Consider the following 19,648-nt stretch of genomic DNA (forward strand, 5'->3'; position numbering starts at 1 on the left):
CATCAGCTCCCAAAATCAGTGTCACAAATAAGGTCATGAGCTTGGAATTTAAATGTAAATTGGGTTGTGCATGCCCAGACAGAGGGGCCTGAAAGGAAATTTTTGTCTCTGCTGAGCCAGCTCTTCAAGAAATCTTTAGGCACTGGTTAAATCTTTAGCCTGTGGTTTGTAAGTCTCATCAAAATGTAAACGTTTTAGTGTAAAAGTGATAATTCAGTAAGCTCCTGTGCTTCTAAGCCATACCAAAAGCACAACAAAAATAGCAGAATATAATTGATGCCAGATGTTATCAAAGCTGTGGGATAAATGCATGTCGGAGATCCAGGTACAGTGTCCAAGGCAGCAAGCAAACAAATTCCTCCATCTGCATACTCTATTCTGTCAGGTACAAGAAGGCCATAGATGTGGTGACAGTACCAAAATACCAGATGAGACTAACTGTAAAATTTAAACTCGAGTGTACGTTGGCTTTAATTTTATAACAGAGTGTGTTTTGCAGTCAGGGTACTAATGAGTTGCTAATTCTCACTCAGAGTAAGAGATTTGATTCCTATCATATCTGCTAACTGGCCAGTCTGCTCCACACTGGCTGGATCTTGCCACCATGACTCTCCTGGGAAATACTTCACAAAGCAAGATGTCCTAGTTGTTTAAATGGGAGGGGAATGTGTGATTTAGCTGTGTGTGTTCTCCCAGGAAAAATGTCCTGTGGCATAGTTTGAGCCAGTAAGAAACTCTGTGATCTTTAAGCTGGAGATGACTGTGTCCAATAGAATTTTTTTGATTATGTAAATGAGTTCTTAAAAATGCTTTACATTTCTTTCAAGTACCAGAAATGTTTCTTTTAATGATGTTAGCCGTCTGGCATTCTGATTTAATTATTCATGCCTTATTCTTTCATATTTCTTTTTCTTTTGATACACTGTCAAAAAAGAAAAAATCAGTTAAATAGTTGAGAACATGTGAACTGCCATAAACAATCACTCTTGTTTGTTTCTCTGCAGAACAAAAAGAAGTAAAGGTGGGAGAATACAATGCTGTGGATGACACATTGGTAATAATCAACAACAGCATCAGGTTCCAAGGTAGGAGACAAAACTGGAAAGAGGTACAGGAGTGATACAGATAGCTGCATGTAGTTTGTAAGACTATGTGCTCTTAAGAAACTGGTTTAGGATTTTTAATATCAAGTGCTGTGACACTGTAGAAAGTAAAAGGGGAAAAGACCTTTAAAAAAATAGAATTCTGAACAGAAAATTGCAGTGTTTTGATATCATATACTTGGTTTTTATTCCAGTGATAGGGCAAAATCAAATTTATATGTGTACACAAATGTTCTTTGATATTTCAAGAAGCAGGTTCTTCACCAATGAATAATGTTCTATTTCATCCCCATTTCCCACTCCCCCAGCTCGTCTCACCTGAGGGATGCTCTCATGTTCTGTGTTTGCAGACACTTGGAGGAGGTAGTTGTTTTTCTTTGGGAGGTGTCTGATAGGTAGTCAGAAAATAGGTTTTCAAGACACCAAGGCTGGCTTTAACATGGCCCATGGGAAACAGGGCCAGAGAGGGTTTTCAGACCAGCAGGACTCTAAAGACCCACAGCAGGCATAGAGCATTTCTTGCTGTATCTTCCTGCCATTTTTTATCCCATGCTGCTCCAATATAAGATGGGGACTTGCTTGGCCCTCAAGCAGCTGGAGTGCAAGCATACCCATGGTTTCAAAAGCACGTGGTCAATGCAGCCAGGTGTGAGCTGAAATGAGTTTTAAGGGTGTCTCCTGTTGAATATAGGCGTATACGGTCTTTTCAAAGCTAAAATTTAAGATTTAATCTTCAGCTCTGCTATGGTGCAGTTCAGTGAGAGAAAGTGAAGTTGACTTTATGAGTTCTGTGCGATTTTCCCCTGGGATTGGTGAGGTGGATGATCATCAAGCTGTTGTACTGTTGTACTCTACTACACCTCTCTCCAGTGTCCCAACACCCGAGGATTGCATGAGCATGGGTGGATTTCACTGCAGTGATCTCATTCATGACTACTTGTCCATCTGCTGGAGCTGTCCACCCTTCCTTTTGATATCCCTTGCTGGACTTAAAACAACACAAATAAACAAACTTCTCACGTCTCTGCAGAATGAGGCTTTGGAAATGAAGAGTGCAGAATCTGTCCCGGTTGCCAAAGTCTGGGAAGCAGCAGATTATTTTTGCTGCAAGGAGGAACTAATGATGTGGTTTAATATTGATTCAGTTCATTAATTTCCAGAGAATATATGTAGAATGAATCAAGTTACAGGAGATAGCATTTGTTCATAACTTTTCGCCTTTACAGACAGTATATGATGGGGAAAAGTCTCTGTACAGTCTTTTTTCAGGACAAGACTGAAAAAGGTCTTCTTCTGACCACATCTGAAGGTGGTCTTTCCACCCACTTTTCCCTGTCTTATGGTAGATTTAAGATGTATTATGTGACTCACAGTGAATCTTTTCCTTTGACTCATCTTAGCTTTTCATTGAGATAGTTAGATATTCAATGTGGAGGACGCTGACTTCCAGTCAGTGGATGCCCGGTAACTTTAAGTATTTTAAATAGCAAGTAGTAAAAATGTTCCTGTTTCAACCATTTGATAAAATTCCACAGCAACAGGAAGCAACAGGACTGAACGGCCAGTGCACAAAAAAGTAAATTTTGTTGACTCACTGTGTGTTTATATATTTAATCAAGACAAACCATCAATATACTCTGCAGAGTGTAGAAACAGTAGGGTGAAGTTTTATTTTTTAGTATTAGTTCTTTTAAATCAGGCATGTATTTTATTGGTTTTTTGGCTTGCTACTTGTCTAATTTTTTGAATTTCCATCGACTGTAAATACATTCAATGTAGAGGGAAAGAGGAAAATCTCAGGTACTTTTCTACAGTATTAAATCAACAAATGGACCGTTCACTGTCACTTTTTTGTAAGTGTCTAAAGGAATTTTTTTTTTCTGAAAAGTTGGGCATAAAGGCCAAAGGACAGCAAGTTTCCATGCTCTGAATCCTTTCAACTTAACTCTTAAAGGTAAAGCTATTTTATTGTGTAAATCCTTGAATGTTCTTTTAGGTGCAAGGCAGAGTGGATGTAAAATTTAGCCATGGCAGCTGCTAGTCAGGTACTCACAGCTCTGCTTCTGGAGCTGTGCTGTGGAAGGAGCTGCTCAGCCCTGTGGCCCCTGCAGCCCCGTCGGAAAGACGATGCAAAAGGACAGGCTCAGGAACTGCAGGGCACACAAATCTGTTTCTGGAGGAAGACAGTGATGCAAAAGTCCTTTTGTCAATCTCCTGAACCAAGGAAAAACTTAGTAAGCAGATGAAATGGAGTGTGGGAATATTGGGATGCAGAGCTTTATTGCAGTTGTCGGAAAGTGATTCTCCTCATTAAACCAGGAAGCCTTTAATTAGTTGGAGCTGACTGTCGATGAAGTACACAGCTTTAAACATAGTTTTTAAGTTCAGACACTCAAATCCACATCTGCAAAGTGGATCTGTCCCTATAAAACTTTGGCTATCCATTTTCCCATATTGTTCCCTTCTATAGAATCCTGAGGGCACCAACAGCTCTCCCTTCCCTCCTCCCAGGACTTCCCCCACCATGCCCACAGCTCAAGAGCACATTTCATCCCCAGGCCCATCAATCCCTGTCCCAGTGATGCTGCACTAAGGCTTATCTCCAGACAGGCTGTTAGAATTTGCTCTGGAAACACCAGTGGGCACAGAAATGATGCTTTCTGTTTTCTACTCATTGCTCTGTCAATTGTTTCAGAAAAGCATAACCTCCTGGTAAAATTTACACTCAAAGTATGCATTTTAGAGTTCATTTACTTTAAAATTAGGCTGGTTAGCATGTATGGGGTTCTGCACTGGGGTATGGTTGTGTCTTTTCTTCCAAAGAGGATATTTACCTGCCCCAGAAATGCAAATCTTCATGTCAATCAACGTGACTAACATATGTCTGTCAAAGTCAATGATTTCATCAGCTACTGATGTGGTTCACAGTCACTAAGTGTGCTAATTCAAGGTAGAGTACTTAGGTGAGGCAAAGTTTCTTGCAGAAATTCTACATCTGGTTGAGCTTTAGCCTTTTTTTTCCTTCATGTAATTCTAGGAGTCGAGCCTCCGAAGGACAAAACAATTATACAAGAGGAGCTGCGCAAAATCTCCCTGCCTCTCTACAGCATCCTCTCTGCCCTCACAATCCTAGGAATGATCATGGCCAGTGCTTTCTTGTTCTTTAACATCAAAAACAGAAATCAGAAGTAAGACATTCATGTTACTTCTATCACAAATTCTTTTGTATTTAATGCTGTGTTTGTAGAACCAGTCATGTAAATATATCTATCTACATATACACGAAAGGAAAACGTGAAACTGTGGAAAGGTGGTATTTTGGAACTATTTAATTGAAATCACTGGGTAATATACTCACATTGAAACAGACTGTATTTAAATTCTTTTTTACTGTCTGAAAAGTGTAATTTACTATTTTATGTTTGACTGTCTGCTAAAAACATTAACCCTAGCTAATTAATCCATCAGTAAAAGAGAGGGTCCTTTTACTAAGCATGCAAAAACCTGAAACAATGCTAAACTGTATAAAATAGCAAATACTGTGCATGCCTTTAGATTTCATGAAATTCTAGAAGAGTTATCTCTTTGCCTGGTTACAAAAAGCTCGTCTTTATTGCTCTAGTAGCCTAGCAGTAATATTTTCCTCTTTAATGCACTATCACCTTTTGTCCATAGACTAATAAAGATGTCCAGTCCCTACATGAACAACCTTATTATCCTTGGAGGGATGCTTTCTTATGCATCTATTTTTCTTTTTGGTCTTGATGGATCCTTCGTCTCCGAAAAGACATTTGAGACACTTTGCACAGTAAGTAATTCCATATATTCTAGTTCAATTCTTGTTGAATTCAGTCTTACAGGAAACAGAAAATGCAAACAGAAAAGTTCAGTAGTTGGATGTGTCATTCCATGAAATCACTGATTCTCATAGCTCTTTCCTGGGATATTATCTAGGACCTAATTCTAAAACATGTACAAAGCTTCATTGTGGTGGTGGTGGTTGTTGCTGTTGTTCCTATTGTTGTTGTTATTATTGTTACTGGTTTTTATAGAAAATTTCAAATGCATTGGGATTTAACTTCAGACTGAAAGGGTAGATGTATATTCTTGTTTTGAAGTCATATCTAGAAAGATTATTTACTAAAGATGATTTTTGTATCTGTAGCAGGACAACTTGTAGTACCTGTGAAGCTACTTCTTTATACATTCCATATTATTTTAAACTACATGGCTGCTGCTTCTCTAGATCTCTTTAGTCAGTCTCTTTGGCCGATTCTCCAAAGATTTCTACTGCTATTTTCATGCTATGTTATAAATTCTTGCAAGCCTAGATCCCTATGGAATACATTCTAGTTAAAACAAGCAACTCTGAAACCAAATTAAATGTGTCCACCTAGAAACCTGACATAATTGTTTGATGTAATATGCACTTATTCTGACTTACAGATGTCTTTTCAAAGAAAGGGATAGGATAGTCCTTCCAGAAGCAGTACAAAACAGCATTCAAATTTATCCAATATCTTCTCAAAAAATTCTAAGACTCGACTTGCTGCCTAAAAATATCATACTTAGGAGTTACCTTTGCTATCATTTTGATTCTTCTTCATGTCTCTATAAAGTTGCAAATCACTGCACCTGTTGTTTTTAGGAGTCTGAATTTCTGATGTCATAGCTAGCAAGAGAGGAATTTTACTTCAGAAGGACAATTCAAAACATGGAAGTTGGATACCTAAAGCTGGTTGGTGCAAATACATCCCAATATGTCAACTGAAGCCCTCCATACTGACCAGAATCCTTATAGAAGTGAAACACCATGTGATCTTTTTAGTTAGACCATTTCAAAACACTGGAGATTCCACAGCACATGCCAAGATGGACTAGAAGACATAGGATGGGAGAAGGTATAGGGAAAGTCTTACCTTCCCTAGCTGGGCCTGGACACAGCTGTATTTCAGACACTTCAACTGTAGGAGCTTAGGAAAGGAGACGTTAGGAAAACTTTAGGAAAGGAGAAGGAAAGAATATCCAGTCTTCATACAGCTAGAACTCTGATTCTCACTACAGCTAGTAGAAAGTGATGCTTTAAAGATTTAAAAAGGATGATCCTGTTCACTTCTCACAAAGTAGTCTATAACTCTGTGAATACAATGGGGCCAGTAGGAAGTAGAAGATGATATAATCCATTTTTTATTCAGGAATTATGTCCTTTTTTTGTGAAATAGCTTCTGATGGAGCAGAAGTGCCATAAGGAATTCATTGTTGATGTCAATCCCCATTCTTTTGTCATCCTCCACTGCAGAAGGATCTAGTGGCATGGGACGCAATTTTTTAGTCTTGATGTCTGCTCAGTCTGGAGGGGCTTGTATCCAGAGCTCCTGAGTTCCCTGACAGGCTGCAGGCCATTGTATGACTGGGCTACAACCCTTCTCTGGAAGCAGCCATGCACTGCTGAACAGAAGGAAAGTGGGAACCAGAGGTACTTACCAGCATCTAGCTGTTCTAGGAAACAGATTTCCAACCAAATGTAGCTATATAAGACTAAATAAGACTAAATTTGAGTCCTGTTTTACGTGTGAAACAGCTCAGCCTTAACTCTGAAAAATGAGCCAATGTCCAAAATCCTGTGCCTCTGAGCTAGAACATTTCTTCTGATTTTCTCTAATCTGCCTCTCAAAATGTAATTGCTAGTCTCATTTTCTAAATGCAACAAAATTTAACTGTGGGCTGCTTATTTTGTCGAATCCTATGTATCTCTTCCTTTTATTCCAGTTTGTATCTGAAACATTATGTTAGGTCTGTGTGTCTGCCATAGAGGGGTAGATCTTCACTTGAGTAAAACACTTACTTGACTTAGGTGACCAATAAAGGAAAGGAGTGGGGGAGAATGCTGTGTCCTAAAGCCAAACTTTGATCAAGAAATATCACCTCATGCCTTAAGCAGAGATTTTTTTTTTATTTTTTTTTTTTACATAGTTAAATGCTGTATAAACAGAGCAGAGTCTGAGATTTCTCCTCAGTCTTGGCTTTCCAGGTTTTCAGTTCAGTACAGAAGCATTTCTGCTTGTGTTTTCCTGTGCATGTCTTCTGATGTATCTCATGAACCTCAGCTCTGTCATCAATTAATACTGCAGTCATAGATGCAGCAAATCCTTCAGTAGCCACCCATTAGGAGGTTTTTCTCCAACATCCTACTCATTTTAAAATTTTTTAAAATTATTTTAAAATTTTTCCTCCAATTATGCTATTTTGAATGGGATACCTTATGCTTCTCTTAGATATCATCTCTACATGGGTACCATTCACTGTGGCACTGCACTTTTACTGTATCTAGAAAACTCTGAATTAGTGCTGGGATATTCATAGATATGGGAGGCAAAGACACTTACCTGTTGAATAACTCTTTTCTCTCTCCTCCTCTCCTCAAAACATCCATCAAAGTGCTGGATACAGAGTATACCTTTGGCTCCATGTCATGAACATCCCTATTCCCATGTGGGCAATATGCTTAGTGGTTTCATAAGGTCTGCTTTCAGGTACAAGTGCTTATAGGATCAGGCCAGGATAAATCTGTCTTCATCATCTCCCTTGAAATGCATGATTTTTTTTACTCATTCTAGCCATGAGAGATTTGTTTAAAATTCCCATTTTATTTCAGACTGTGGCTAAGTCTCTAAAAAAAGCAGTTACAATTGAGAACAATCATAAAAAGCCATTGAGGCAAGTCATCAGGGTGTAACAGTTTTATCTCAGACACAGAGAAGAGCCATATGTCAATGAAAGGAGATATTATTTTGGAAGGGAAGTAAAGGTTTTCATTCAAGTTTTATAAGCACATGCAAAGCTATAAAGCTGTTGTTAGTGTTATGCCCTGTCTAAACCAAGAAATCACCCTCGCTGTCTTCTGTATTTCAGAAGTGATGAGGTCTCACCAGAGTAGCAGTATATATACAGTAGCCAGTGTACTTAATTGGATATGTTATATATGGTCTCTGTTTAATATTCTGACATTTTTTAGCAAATTTATAGGAGGTTCTTAAAACTTCTGTGTTTACTAAGGTGTTCCTTCCACAGCAAGGGGATTGCAAATAGTTGGTCTTGAAGGTATTTTACAATCCAGGCCATTCTATCATTCTGTCCTCACAAATTCAGGAAACATGGTTTCCAGATTGTTGGTATTACATTGAACTCTGTTGGATTTGTTTCCTCTATAGCATGTTGTTTGTAGTGCTGTTTGGAAGGTGAAATGCTTTGCAACATCAGCTCTTTTTTTACTTTTCAACAATTTATTCCTATATGTGGCATATGCCTAATGCTGTGATATTCCAAGGACGCTGACACATGACCCAAAATTACACCAGTAACACCTGAAAGGTTCAAAGGATTTATTTGCTAAGTTGTACTACCAGTTTTCCGCTCTGTAAGGCACAGGGTGTAGGAGGAGGTGGTCTATAAGTTAGTGTGCTGAAACACAGAAACAAGTGTTACATGTAGTTAAGAGTCAGCAAGCACTTCAAACATAGTAAAATAATTTGCTGAATGAGGTTATTATATTAGTCTTTAAAATCATAAAATGTGGACTGTGTGACAGAGTGATAGAGTGGATTATTGGTTCCCAAACCCACTTATTTTTATCTTGGTATTCCTATTTTCTATGGAAAGGTAATCAAGTATATGTAAATACATAATAATTCTGTGTTTTCGCAGTAAGAACTCATAATAGCAAATGTAACATAATTTAGTTCTGTGTCATAATTAAAGATTAGGTATCATATTTTATAACTCCAATTACATGGAATTAAAATTATCTGGAGCAGTGAGTTCTGAGAAAGTGGTCAGTGTATTACTGAAGCATTAGATTATGTCTTACTTAATAGCAACTTTATTGGTTGCACAGAAAAAGAAATACAATATTTCATTATGTCCATATGTAAAAAGTACAAAGTATTTTAGAGAGAGAGAGAAAAGGAGAATGATTTATCTTTGTTTTTAATCTCAAAACCACCATGGTATCATAGCAAAAAAAAAAAAAATAAAAAGGACTTAGAAGTAAGGGTGTGAAATAATGAGATGTGATGCCAACTGGAAAAATGCAAGCAAGTGGAAGCATATTTGAAAGCAGTCATTATATGGAAGAGAGAGACTCAAAATTAGCAATGCTAGTGACATATCCTATGAATAGAGTTTAAAGTGACATACTAAATAGAGATACTTTAAGTAGCGAGAATATTAGATGCGATCATAACGTTTAGACTTCTGTAATACACTCCACTGAGGATTTCATGATTTACATTTAAGATGAGTAATGTCTTTCCAAGTTGGAACTGCTATTGAATAAAAAACTACTATGGGCCTGAGGACAACCATTGTCTTCTCTGTTAAGCATCTTCCTCAAATAAGTAAATCTAATTATTAAGTTTGGGCTGAAGATGTTTAAAGTACTCCACGTTGCTCTCACCCATAGTTCCACAGAAAAAGGCTTGGTTCATTAGGTAGTAGTAGACTGAGCAGCTCTTCTCCTCAGTCTTGGTAGTTGTGATGTGCAGCAGGACTTTCTACTGGGGAGTGTGCTGCACTGGGTCATTACAGTGCTTGGAAAGGGGCAAATGATCTGTCTTGAATAATTGAATATAGGGTTCATGTTTGATAGGAAATACCTATTCTGCAGATAGAAATTGCCTTTCAATATCCTTTAACAATCCAAAGAATTGTGCAATGGTGTCACATAAAATATAAGAGGATTTAAGTCTTGCAATTTGCATAGGCACTAAAATAAAGCATGCTTTGTCTTGTTCATCTCACTAGTTAGCATAGTTTATATGAATTGCCAAAGATAGACAGAGGTTCTGTGATTTCAGCTGATCTCACTGAGCCTAGTCAATGTTTTGGCTTGGATAAGGTAAAAAAAAAAGGCATGAAGGTTTCTGCACACTGCAGGCTGTGCTCAGGCTCTTAGATTTCAGTTGGTTGCTCTCGGCCATGGTGTGGACATTAGGAAACATTCTTTGCACAAAAAGAAGAAACCAAACAGTGGAGTGGGATGGAAAGACAGAAAGAGAGAAGGAGAGAGTACAGACCTCTGACAAAGTCCAGCTCACTATTACAGCGTGCGTGTGACTACCCAGAATTTGTGTTTTTCTCAGAAAAACATCTTGAGGACATGTGCATTCATGGCAACAGTAGATGTTGTAGACCTTATATCTTCTCAAAAGTGCATTTTAAAATGTGACCTTTCAATGTATCCAGACATTCAGATGCACTTAGCGTTTTCAACCAGTATTATTCTTAATTATGGGTCATGAACATTTTTGACTTCTGTGCCTTGCAACAACGTGTAGGGCAGGGTTTTTTTTCCTTTTTACTGTTTCTTATTTAATATTCTTATATCTGCCATGCTGGGGGAACAGCTAGGCAAGGTGGAACTCCACAGTCCACGTTTCACCCTTTCTAGGGAAATTCTGAACCTCTGAAGGGTGGGGATTGCCATGTGATGTAAGAGTGGAGAGGTATCCTGAAAAACACATCAGCTGGAGACTTATAGACTGTAGTGAGGAGCAGGGAGGAAAAAAACCCTTGTGAGCATTTGTGGATTGGGTTCCTAGGGTTGGAAGCAGGCTGCAGGGTGAGGGGAATGGTGGGAAGTGGTGGGCTAAAACTCCAAAAGCTGGCTGAGTGCAGGTCTAAAAGGAGGGACTTGCCTCTAATAGCAAAGCAGGGAGAGGGAGAAGATGTGTGAACCGTCTGTCTTTTTATTTATTTATGCTTTTTCTTTACTTGTCACTTTGCATTTCCTTGTTTAACCAATTTTGAGGCAACAGACTGAAAGGAAAACATGTAGGCAGCACCACCACTAAAGCTGTGGTTTTCTCTCTGGGCAAGAGGCTCTTGGACTAGACCCTGTACTACCAAATAGCATGTGGCCTTGATATTTGGATAATAGTTGATGAAATGATCTTATTCATGCCCTTTATGCTCTTCAGGCATTCCCCAATGCATGAAGAGCATAAAGGGCATGCATGGGTTTTGTTTTGGTTTGTTGTAGGGTTATCTTTTCTTTGGGGGGGGGGGGATGGGACGTTTCTTGTCTTGAGACTTTATATTTGCCTAATCCTTTTGCTCAAATTGTTTAGTTTGGGCCAGGAATTTAAAAGAAAATCCAACAGACAGACACTCAACTTCTATTGAACTGCAAAAGGATTTAGACCTCTAATCTATTTCTTTGTCTCTGGAAACCAGAGCCTTTGTTTGTGTTCTTCATCTGGCCTTTTTAATTTTTTGTGTACTCTTCAGTTTATTTCCTACCTAATTGTTTAGCTGTTAATTTTAATCTTCCTTTTCTGTATAATCACTTCCATAATTGTTCTTGCTGTCGTTGAGTCTGAGACTGATCTCACTCCTATTTAATTCAACAGCAGTTCTGTTACTGAGTTTAACATGAGCCTGATCAGCTTCTATTTTAGTAAATGACATTTTCTTGAGGGTAAAGAAAAAAGAGTACAGACAAAAGTTATAAGGCTGAATAGATCCTAGAAACAAAGTTATGTCATATACTGAAGCAAATACACCACAACCTTGCCAGAGATTTATTAAGGTAATATTTTTAGAATGTTTTCCTCTCCTTCAGCAGAAACAGCAGAGCCTCCTTATAGAAACAGGAGAAATTATAACATCTTTTACACTACCCATAGATTAACTCTGAAAAATGATCTAAAGGGTATTAAGAAATCACTACAGGAGATCTCACAGCATGCAATGAACCTCTGTATTTAATTTATGTGAAAACAGCAGGATTCAATTCTCTAACATTATTGCCACTTATGTTTTACAGAAATCTGTGCTAGTGCCACACAAATTCTAAAAAAAAAAGAGCTAAAAGTCATAAAAATTTGTCAAAAATGTCTGATAGAAAGGAGAAAAGTATAATTCAAAGGGATGAACTCATTCTTTGGAGTCTGTGTTCACACAGTAAATTTTGCCATCATTAATAGAAGCAGAGCCATAACCCAGAGAAAACTTGTTGAGATTACACATTTTTGTTCATCATGATTATCCATTATACCCCCAGTTTTCCAAGAAAAATAGGAGGTGCTTAATTTCCAACTCCTGCATACTCCACAGAAATTAATGCATTTGTCCACTTAAAGACAATTGTGCTCTCCAGGGCTAAATGCACAGCATGGTTTATTTTCACATTTGTTCCTTTTCAGTACCTAAATCTAGTACTGAGATGCCACCAAGCTGCTCAGCAGTGATGTTCAGCTGCAGCCTAACCCTGTGGGAACTGCAGCTTCTACCCAGGGTGTTTTTAGATCTGGTCAATTATTAATATTCCTTTAAGTGAATCTGTCCAAGTCTAATAAACAAAGCTGGAGAGCAGAGTGTCAAGTCCTACAAAAGAAAGATTTGCAATTTTTATTAAAAAAAAAAAAAAACATCTTGAGGTGGGGAAAAGTATGTTTGCAAGGATCTTAAACCAGAGTGATTCCTCTGCAGAAGTATAATTTAAATGTTTTACTAATTGAGGGAGTTCTTAACCAAGCAGTTTCACTATGCCATTGTTCAAACAAAAACAGAAATCAAAATTTAAAACAAAAAGTCACGTAGAGAATTGGTAAGAATTTTGAAGCTTTTAACACAACACATGAACGTTCTTTGTGCTGATACTTGGGGTTTTTATTCATCACACTGAGTCTTTAATCCCATCTTCTTTTTCCACTTGGGATTGGCAGACTGGATTAACATAGCATTAACAAAGCTGCAACATGAAAAACCAGAGTGTGCAGTGCATTCAGTTCAGGTGGTTATATGTTTTTCTTTCAATGTAACAAAGCAGTAAAATACATCACTTGCTTGATCCACTGTGTTTTCATGAAGGCAAGACCTTCCCAGGAATTCCTTGCTAGATTGTAACTGTGTGGGCTTCTGAATGCATAGGCTGTGATGCTCAAACAAATGAAAATAATGGAATTTCTTGAAAAATGAAAGTTTTAGCTTTTCATGAATTCAGGTATTTTTCCAAGATAACCTTACTTTATGATTTTATTGTAATTTGATTGTAATTATATAAAATAAAATATTTTCAATTAATTCAAATAAGATTGTTTACCTGAAATTTAGCAAAACCTAAAATGGTGGGTTTATGAATCTTATTTGTAAGCTTCATTCTTAGAATATATAAACAGAGGTTTTTACTTCTTTATTCATAGTGTTTCTGGTACTTTCACCACTTACTGATTTCCCCTTACTAACTCATTGTTAATAATGAGTGGTATATCAGGTAACTTTTATGTCTGTCACACAGATTCATAATTAGTAACCACTTCACCATTCCCATAATTAGATAATGGGAGAAACTCAGATAGATTTGTGTGAAGATATCAAATAGCAGCAAATATAGACTACCAGCAAAAGCTCAAGGTTGAGAGGAAATAGGATTGAATTCAAAGTAATGTTTCATAAGGTTGTTAACCTATCCTTGCTTATTATGTGGAAGAAGAATTGTCTTCCTTGAAAAAAATAAAAGGTGTTTAGCACCTTGTAGATAGGTTAAAAACAGAGGGGTTTTAACTGCCAAAGGAAAATAAAAAGTAATGCTCCTACGGGATGTAAGAAACATCTTGTTCATACATGCAGTGACTCTTAAGCTGAAACTTAAAATATTTATTTAAAGTTTAATATTTGATGAAGGTAGGGTTTTTTTAAATAACAATCATATCTGTTTCAAGTCTACAAGCCAAGATCTCTTTCTCTGTGGAGGTACTTTCGGCATTTACTCTGTGTCAGCTGTGCTATCCACCAGATAAATGTTTTCTAGGTTTTTTTAGTTATCACAGTTAATGCACCTGTAAGAGCTTCTATCAGGTAATTTATAAAGGAAAAATTCCTAAATGATGTTTTTAAAATGGACCCTAAACCAAAATAGTGTAGCATCTAAAAAGGGAACAGACATAGGAACTCCATTTTACTATCTGTGTAGGAATACTTGATTGCTGTATACCAAATTATAGAACTTCCTTTGACACTTGCAAGTTGTCTTTGAATTATAGAAAGCAGAATATTTTTAGGATATATTCAAATAGTCAACTCATTCATAAAAAAGGGAAACAAGACTTATAAGTGGGGAATTGAATGTATACCCTGAAATAATTGAAGGCATCAGGAATTTTGTAATGGTTTAACCATTTAAGAAAAAAAAAAGAATTTTTTCAGGTTTTGTGCCTATTTAGGAACAGGCGTTTGAATACATGTTCTTGTCTACTAAGGAGCGATTTTCCTGCCTGTTTGGTGGGTTCTGAGGGAAGGGTGGTTTTCTTCAGCTTCTGGCCAAACACAACGTTAGAAACTTCCAGCATGGGAGAATTGCTGATCAGTTGTACAACATCATGGTCATGCACTTCAGTTACTGATATTTTTATCACATTCTTGAAAATGAGTAGGATATGGAGGTATAATACATTTAAGAATATAAATGAGCAGATATAAGAATTTCAGAGACTTTTGCTGTTTTCTAAATTTTTCATTTTGCCAGCTGCATTAATGAATTATAGCAGACAAATTTGAGGTCATTTTCTTCAAAATTAAAAATTAATTTTCATCTGAAAATTACCATCTCCTTCTTAGCAACAGTGATCTCATTTTGACAAAATCCTGGTATATTTAAGCTAAAATGTTTCCAATACAGACAGTAGTTCTGTTATTCTAATATGCACAATCCTAATCAGGGATACATAAATTTTTTTAATCAAACATGCTAGAAATAAAATTTTTCTGAATATTGAGTTAGAATCATATTATGATCATAATTGAATTTATTAGTATTCCCAAGAGACAATTACTGTTTCAGTGAGAACAAAACAGTCTTATTAGAGACACGAAAATACCATGTATCTGTTTGCCAAATATACCACTAAGCTGTACACAAAAGAGCTGAATACTTATTAATAGCAGCAAAAGGATTGAATGCTAAGTATGGTTATTGATGTGAAGTCAAAAAAAAATGTAACTGGCTAGTATGAACACAATGATATGAAATGTATTTTTTAAATCCATCAGAGTTGATCTAACTGGTTTTACTGAAGTATAATGCAGGATAGTGGCTAATCAGCAAAGACTTGAAAAATAATGAAGTTAAAAATAATGCTTTGCTGGCCTAAATATCTATTCCTTTTTTTCTATTTTTTTTGTTTGTTTGTTTAGGAGTTTCCTTTTCAATATCACATTCAAGAATGTCACAAAATGGCAAAACTCCTGTAGTTTGAATCTTATCACAATTTTTTTACTGGTTTTATTAATAGCAAGATTGCCCAGCAATGAGTCAGCTCTACATTCAGGGTCATTATCAATGATGCAACAGATAAACCACAACATTAGATGCCACTAAGTTATTAATATGTACATATAAATATCCAAACAGTCTTCTATGCACAATCACAACATTTCCTAATGTTGAGACTCCTGGTGCTGTGTGTACTTTTCATAGAATCCTAGAATGGCTTGGGTCAGAAGGTCCATTAAATATCATCTAGTTCCAATTCCATGGCCATGGGCAAGGATGCCACCCATTAGACCAGGCTGCTCAAAGCCAAATCCAGCCTGGCATTAAACACTTCCAGAGATGGGGCATCCACAACTTTGGGCAACCTCTTCTAGTGCCTCACAACTCTCATAGCAAAGAACACCTGTTCTCTTACTAATTCATTATTTTTGACCATGTGTGTCTTATTTATTTATTTTAATGAACTGCAGTAATTTTGTGGCTTTATCAATAGTTTTTGAATGAGTATGTATTTATTTTTCTTTTCCCTGCCTTTATACCTAGACACTAAACACCATTAAAAATCAGAATTTGTTTTCCACAGAACATTTGGTGTAAAAAGACAATATTTTGAATAGACAAATGGAAATTCTGGAAAAGTTTGGAAAGGCAAAAATAGCATGTATTTAGGTATGAAACATTTTCAGGTTTATCTTGGATGTCAAGTTTTGTATCTTACTAGAATGCCTCGTTTCTCATCAATATGCATATCCTGAAACTACAAACTAAAAATCCTGAACTCTCCAGAAGTTGGATGTGAAACTAGGCTGGTTTCTAATGAAACACATTGCCTTTATGTTCTCTAAATACAATTTCCCAAATGCTTTCATATAACATCATACTTTCTCTAAATCAGATATTTTTTTTTTTAATCACTCAACAGCTCTGCTGGCCAAGCATGCACCGTCAGCATGGCCAAAAGAAGGCTTGCTTTCCCTTTTTCTAGCTTTCCTTTCCCTGTATTTACCATTGTCTCTCCCCCAGTTTTTTCATCTGCAAGGTAGAGTACTTTGGTTTTTTACTTCTTTGTTCAATTTTGTGCGGTTTTATGGGTTGCTACTCCCTTTTTATGGGTTGGTGTGTGTGGAGTCTCTAACAGGAGGATGAGATTATTCCTCCCCCTTGTGATTTCTCTCAGGCTCTCAGATTCAACTATTGGCTTCCAGCTCCATGCTGTGCCTCTTGCATGGTCTTCTGCCTGCTGTGCTTTGTAGTCTCTGATCCATCTTTGGGAAGAAAATGACCTGTTCAGGGAAAAAAAAGCTTTCAAACAGCCAAACCTGAGTGGTAATGAAAACAGAAACTTCCTAGGAATTAAAGAGGCCTGTGCAGAGCTTGCTGCAGCTCTGAAGATCACTGTCCTGGCTCAAAGCAAGTCCAAAAGGGAGGGCCTGTGTACAAATTGCTATGGGCAGGGGAGGAATTGCAGGAAAAAGCTTTTTCAATCTGTGTTCTATCCTTCTTGGTAAATTTGAAGTTTTTCTATTAAAAAGAAAAATGAAAAAAAACCAGCCCAAAACCTTAGTCTCTTTTTTATGCTAAAGACAGAAATTCTATTTCAGTTTTAAAATCTTCTCTTTTGTATGTGTCAAAGCTGTGGCCAGCTCAGGTCCTATTACACCATTGCTCTGTGCAAGCTCACTGCCTCCTTTTTCTTAGGCCACATTTGCAGGTATTGTCATTGGCTTGGGTATTGTCCCTGAGGCTTGCCAACAAAAACTATGTTCCTGTTTTGCCATTTTCTCTCACAGGATAATTTAAAATCTGTTGTTCTTATCTTTCCAGAATGCTCAGGTTTTTCATTGAGTGATGTGTATCTCATATAGTACAATCTTTTCTTATTTAGTCTGAATTACATCTCTATTTCTCTGCTCATTTCTGTTCAAAATGTTGCTGTTAATATCAGCTCTCTGAGTGCTTTTTATAGTCTGTATCTTGAATTTCTCCACTGGTTCTTTCCTCTATCTGCAAAGAACACAATAAAAATAAAAAAGCAGAATATTTTAAGAGATTTATGTGTTTATATATGAAAGAGATTGTGAATTCAGCATCCAGATTTGTTTCAGTTAGGGAGGGGTGGATGGATGAGTAAATAAAGCAAGTAAGCAATGAATGAGAAATTACCAAATATCAAATTTTGTCAAGTTCTTCAGATATTTTTTTCCTCAGAATCTTGATAAAAAAGTTGTCTGAAATTATGATGTCTAAGTAACTTTTTCCTTTTTGTTTTATGTATATACATTTTTAGGTCCGAACATGGATTCTTACAGTGGGATACACGACTGCATTTGGAGCAATGTTTGCAAAAACGTGGAGAGTCCATGCAATTTTCAAAAACGTAAAAATGAAGAAAAAGGTGAGGGGAAATAGACTCTTTTCTTGTTGCCCTACTAATACAATTCTCTAATTGTTTTCATACCTTTCCTGGATGGCCACAGCCGTGCTGACTGTTCATGTGTCACATCCAAAGATCCTGATTAATTTGATATTAAGGCTTTCTGGTTTATTGTTTAGCCTCTCAGAGTTGAAGTCAAGCATCAGCCCTCCAGTCTTTATAATAAAAGGTGGACAATGGAGTTGGCTGTAAAATGTCAAAGTGAATTTGGGTCTCTGCTTCCTCTTAGTATGTTGCTTCAGCTTCCAGAAGTCTCCTTCTGGTAGATTTGTTTTTATTAAATGTTGTCTGAGTATATCTGTCTAAGGCATGAGTATTACCTGAGGATTTCTCATGGATTGGTAGGAGGAGGCAAGAGAAAGTGCTGCTTATAGCTTCCTATTTCTAACTAATATTGAAATTGCATAAGTTTACTCTAAGACTGGTCAGAATGGAGCCAGTTGTCTCTGTCATTTTTGGTACAGCACATTTTCTGTAAAGGATTAGGCTCAGTTTAGGAGTAGTGTTCTCTTCATGATATTTTTCCCATTAAGCTTCCTTTCATACACAAAGTACGTTTTATCAGATGATTTTATTAAAAGATTGGAAAAACACTGAGTAGAAAACATTTTGCTGGTAAAAACATTAAGAGAAATGTTCATGAAACAGAAAAAAAAAAAAATATTTTTATAGAATGAGCAGAAGTGCAAAGTGCAATTCCTGTGTGCATCTGAACAGTTTTATTCTAATAACCAGTAAAGAGTAATATAGAACCCAATTAAGTAGAAGAATGTTCTAAAACCTTGTCAGATTAGTCTTTCTTTTTTTTCTATCTTTCTCATAAAAGATCTCTGTTGTTAATTTTTATTTTGCTACCACTATGTTATCTTTCCACAATTGCAATATGTAGGGAGTCTGTCAATCATTCCCTTAGGAGGAATGGACTTTAGATAGGCAGGGAGAGAGTTAAGTCAGTTTCTAAGAAGATTTATGTCTGAGGTTATTAAGGAATTACATGCTGTGTCTGGAACTGGATCTATTACTCTGGCACCACAACACATCCACTTAGTACTTCCCTTTCCTATTAGGTCATGTCATGTTTGCCCCACTTCAGTATCATTTATTGTAAAAAAAATATTAATAAATACAAAATAACTTAAAACTTACTAAAATTATAAAAAAATTGTATGCCAAAACCAGGATACTCTGGGTGGAGTGAACCAGAAACCTCCCTTTTTGCACATTTGCAAAGAGCCCACTGTAACATATCAGTTTTTACTACCAGAGTCTTTTATATATTTTTTTTTCTTTTTTTTTTCAATGATCTTGCACTTCCTATGTTAAACACTTCCTTTTTTTAACAAATATGAGCCAGGATTTTACCTTCCTGAGAAATGAAATTTTACATTGCAAATATTTTTTTACCTCTTTGTACAAATCTTTTTGAATTAGTGAAGTCATACAAGACACTACAGTCTAACACATCAAAGCATCTATTGCATGACCTTTATTATAGTTAGAATTTTATAATTTCTCCAATACATACTATTTCAGATAGGAGTGAACAGATACTGCAGTGGAGTATCTGTCACTGAGCTTTTGCCTCCTTTTTTTAAAAAACATTACATTTTAGATCTGCAAGTTGCTACTCAATATTAAATTTCACTGTCTGTTAATTAAACATAATCCTCGAATTCTTTATTGCCCCTGTCCTTCAAGGGGCTCATCACCAAGTGCAAATTGCTATTGATTATGCATAGCTGGATGTTAAAATTATTTAAGATCAGTTAAAAAGATACTGACCAGTAAAAGGGAGATAAATTTTCAAACATCTGGATGATGACCAATGAGCTGCTTTTC

General features: G+C 36.6%; 1 protein-coding gene across 1 annotated transcript in view; it reads left to right on the forward strand.

The window, feature by feature from the left end:
- The first annotated feature begins 306 nt into the window (after positions 1–306).
- The window catches only part of LOC103815611 (gamma-aminobutyric acid type B receptor subunit 2), a 159,272-nt gene continuing 139,930 nt past the window's right edge, over positions 307–19,648 (forward strand). Inside the window, exons 1-5 of the mRNA XM_050971023.1 lie at positions 307–385; positions 1,005–1,085; positions 4,141–4,291; positions 4,779–4,911; positions 17,663–17,770. Of these exons, the coding sequence (XP_050826980.1) occupies positions 307–385; positions 1,005–1,085; positions 4,141–4,291; positions 4,779–4,911; positions 17,663–17,770 (552 nt within the window). The remainder of the gene's footprint in view (positions 386–1,004; positions 1,086–4,140; positions 4,292–4,778; positions 4,912–17,662; positions 17,771–19,648) is intronic.

The sequence above is a fragment of the Serinus canaria genome, chromosome 2, assembly GCF_022539315.1.
Source record: "Serinus canaria isolate serCan28SL12 chromosome 2, serCan2020, whole genome shotgun sequence".
Taxonomy (NCBI): Eukaryota; Metazoa; Chordata; class Aves; order Passeriformes; family Fringillidae; genus Serinus; species Serinus canaria.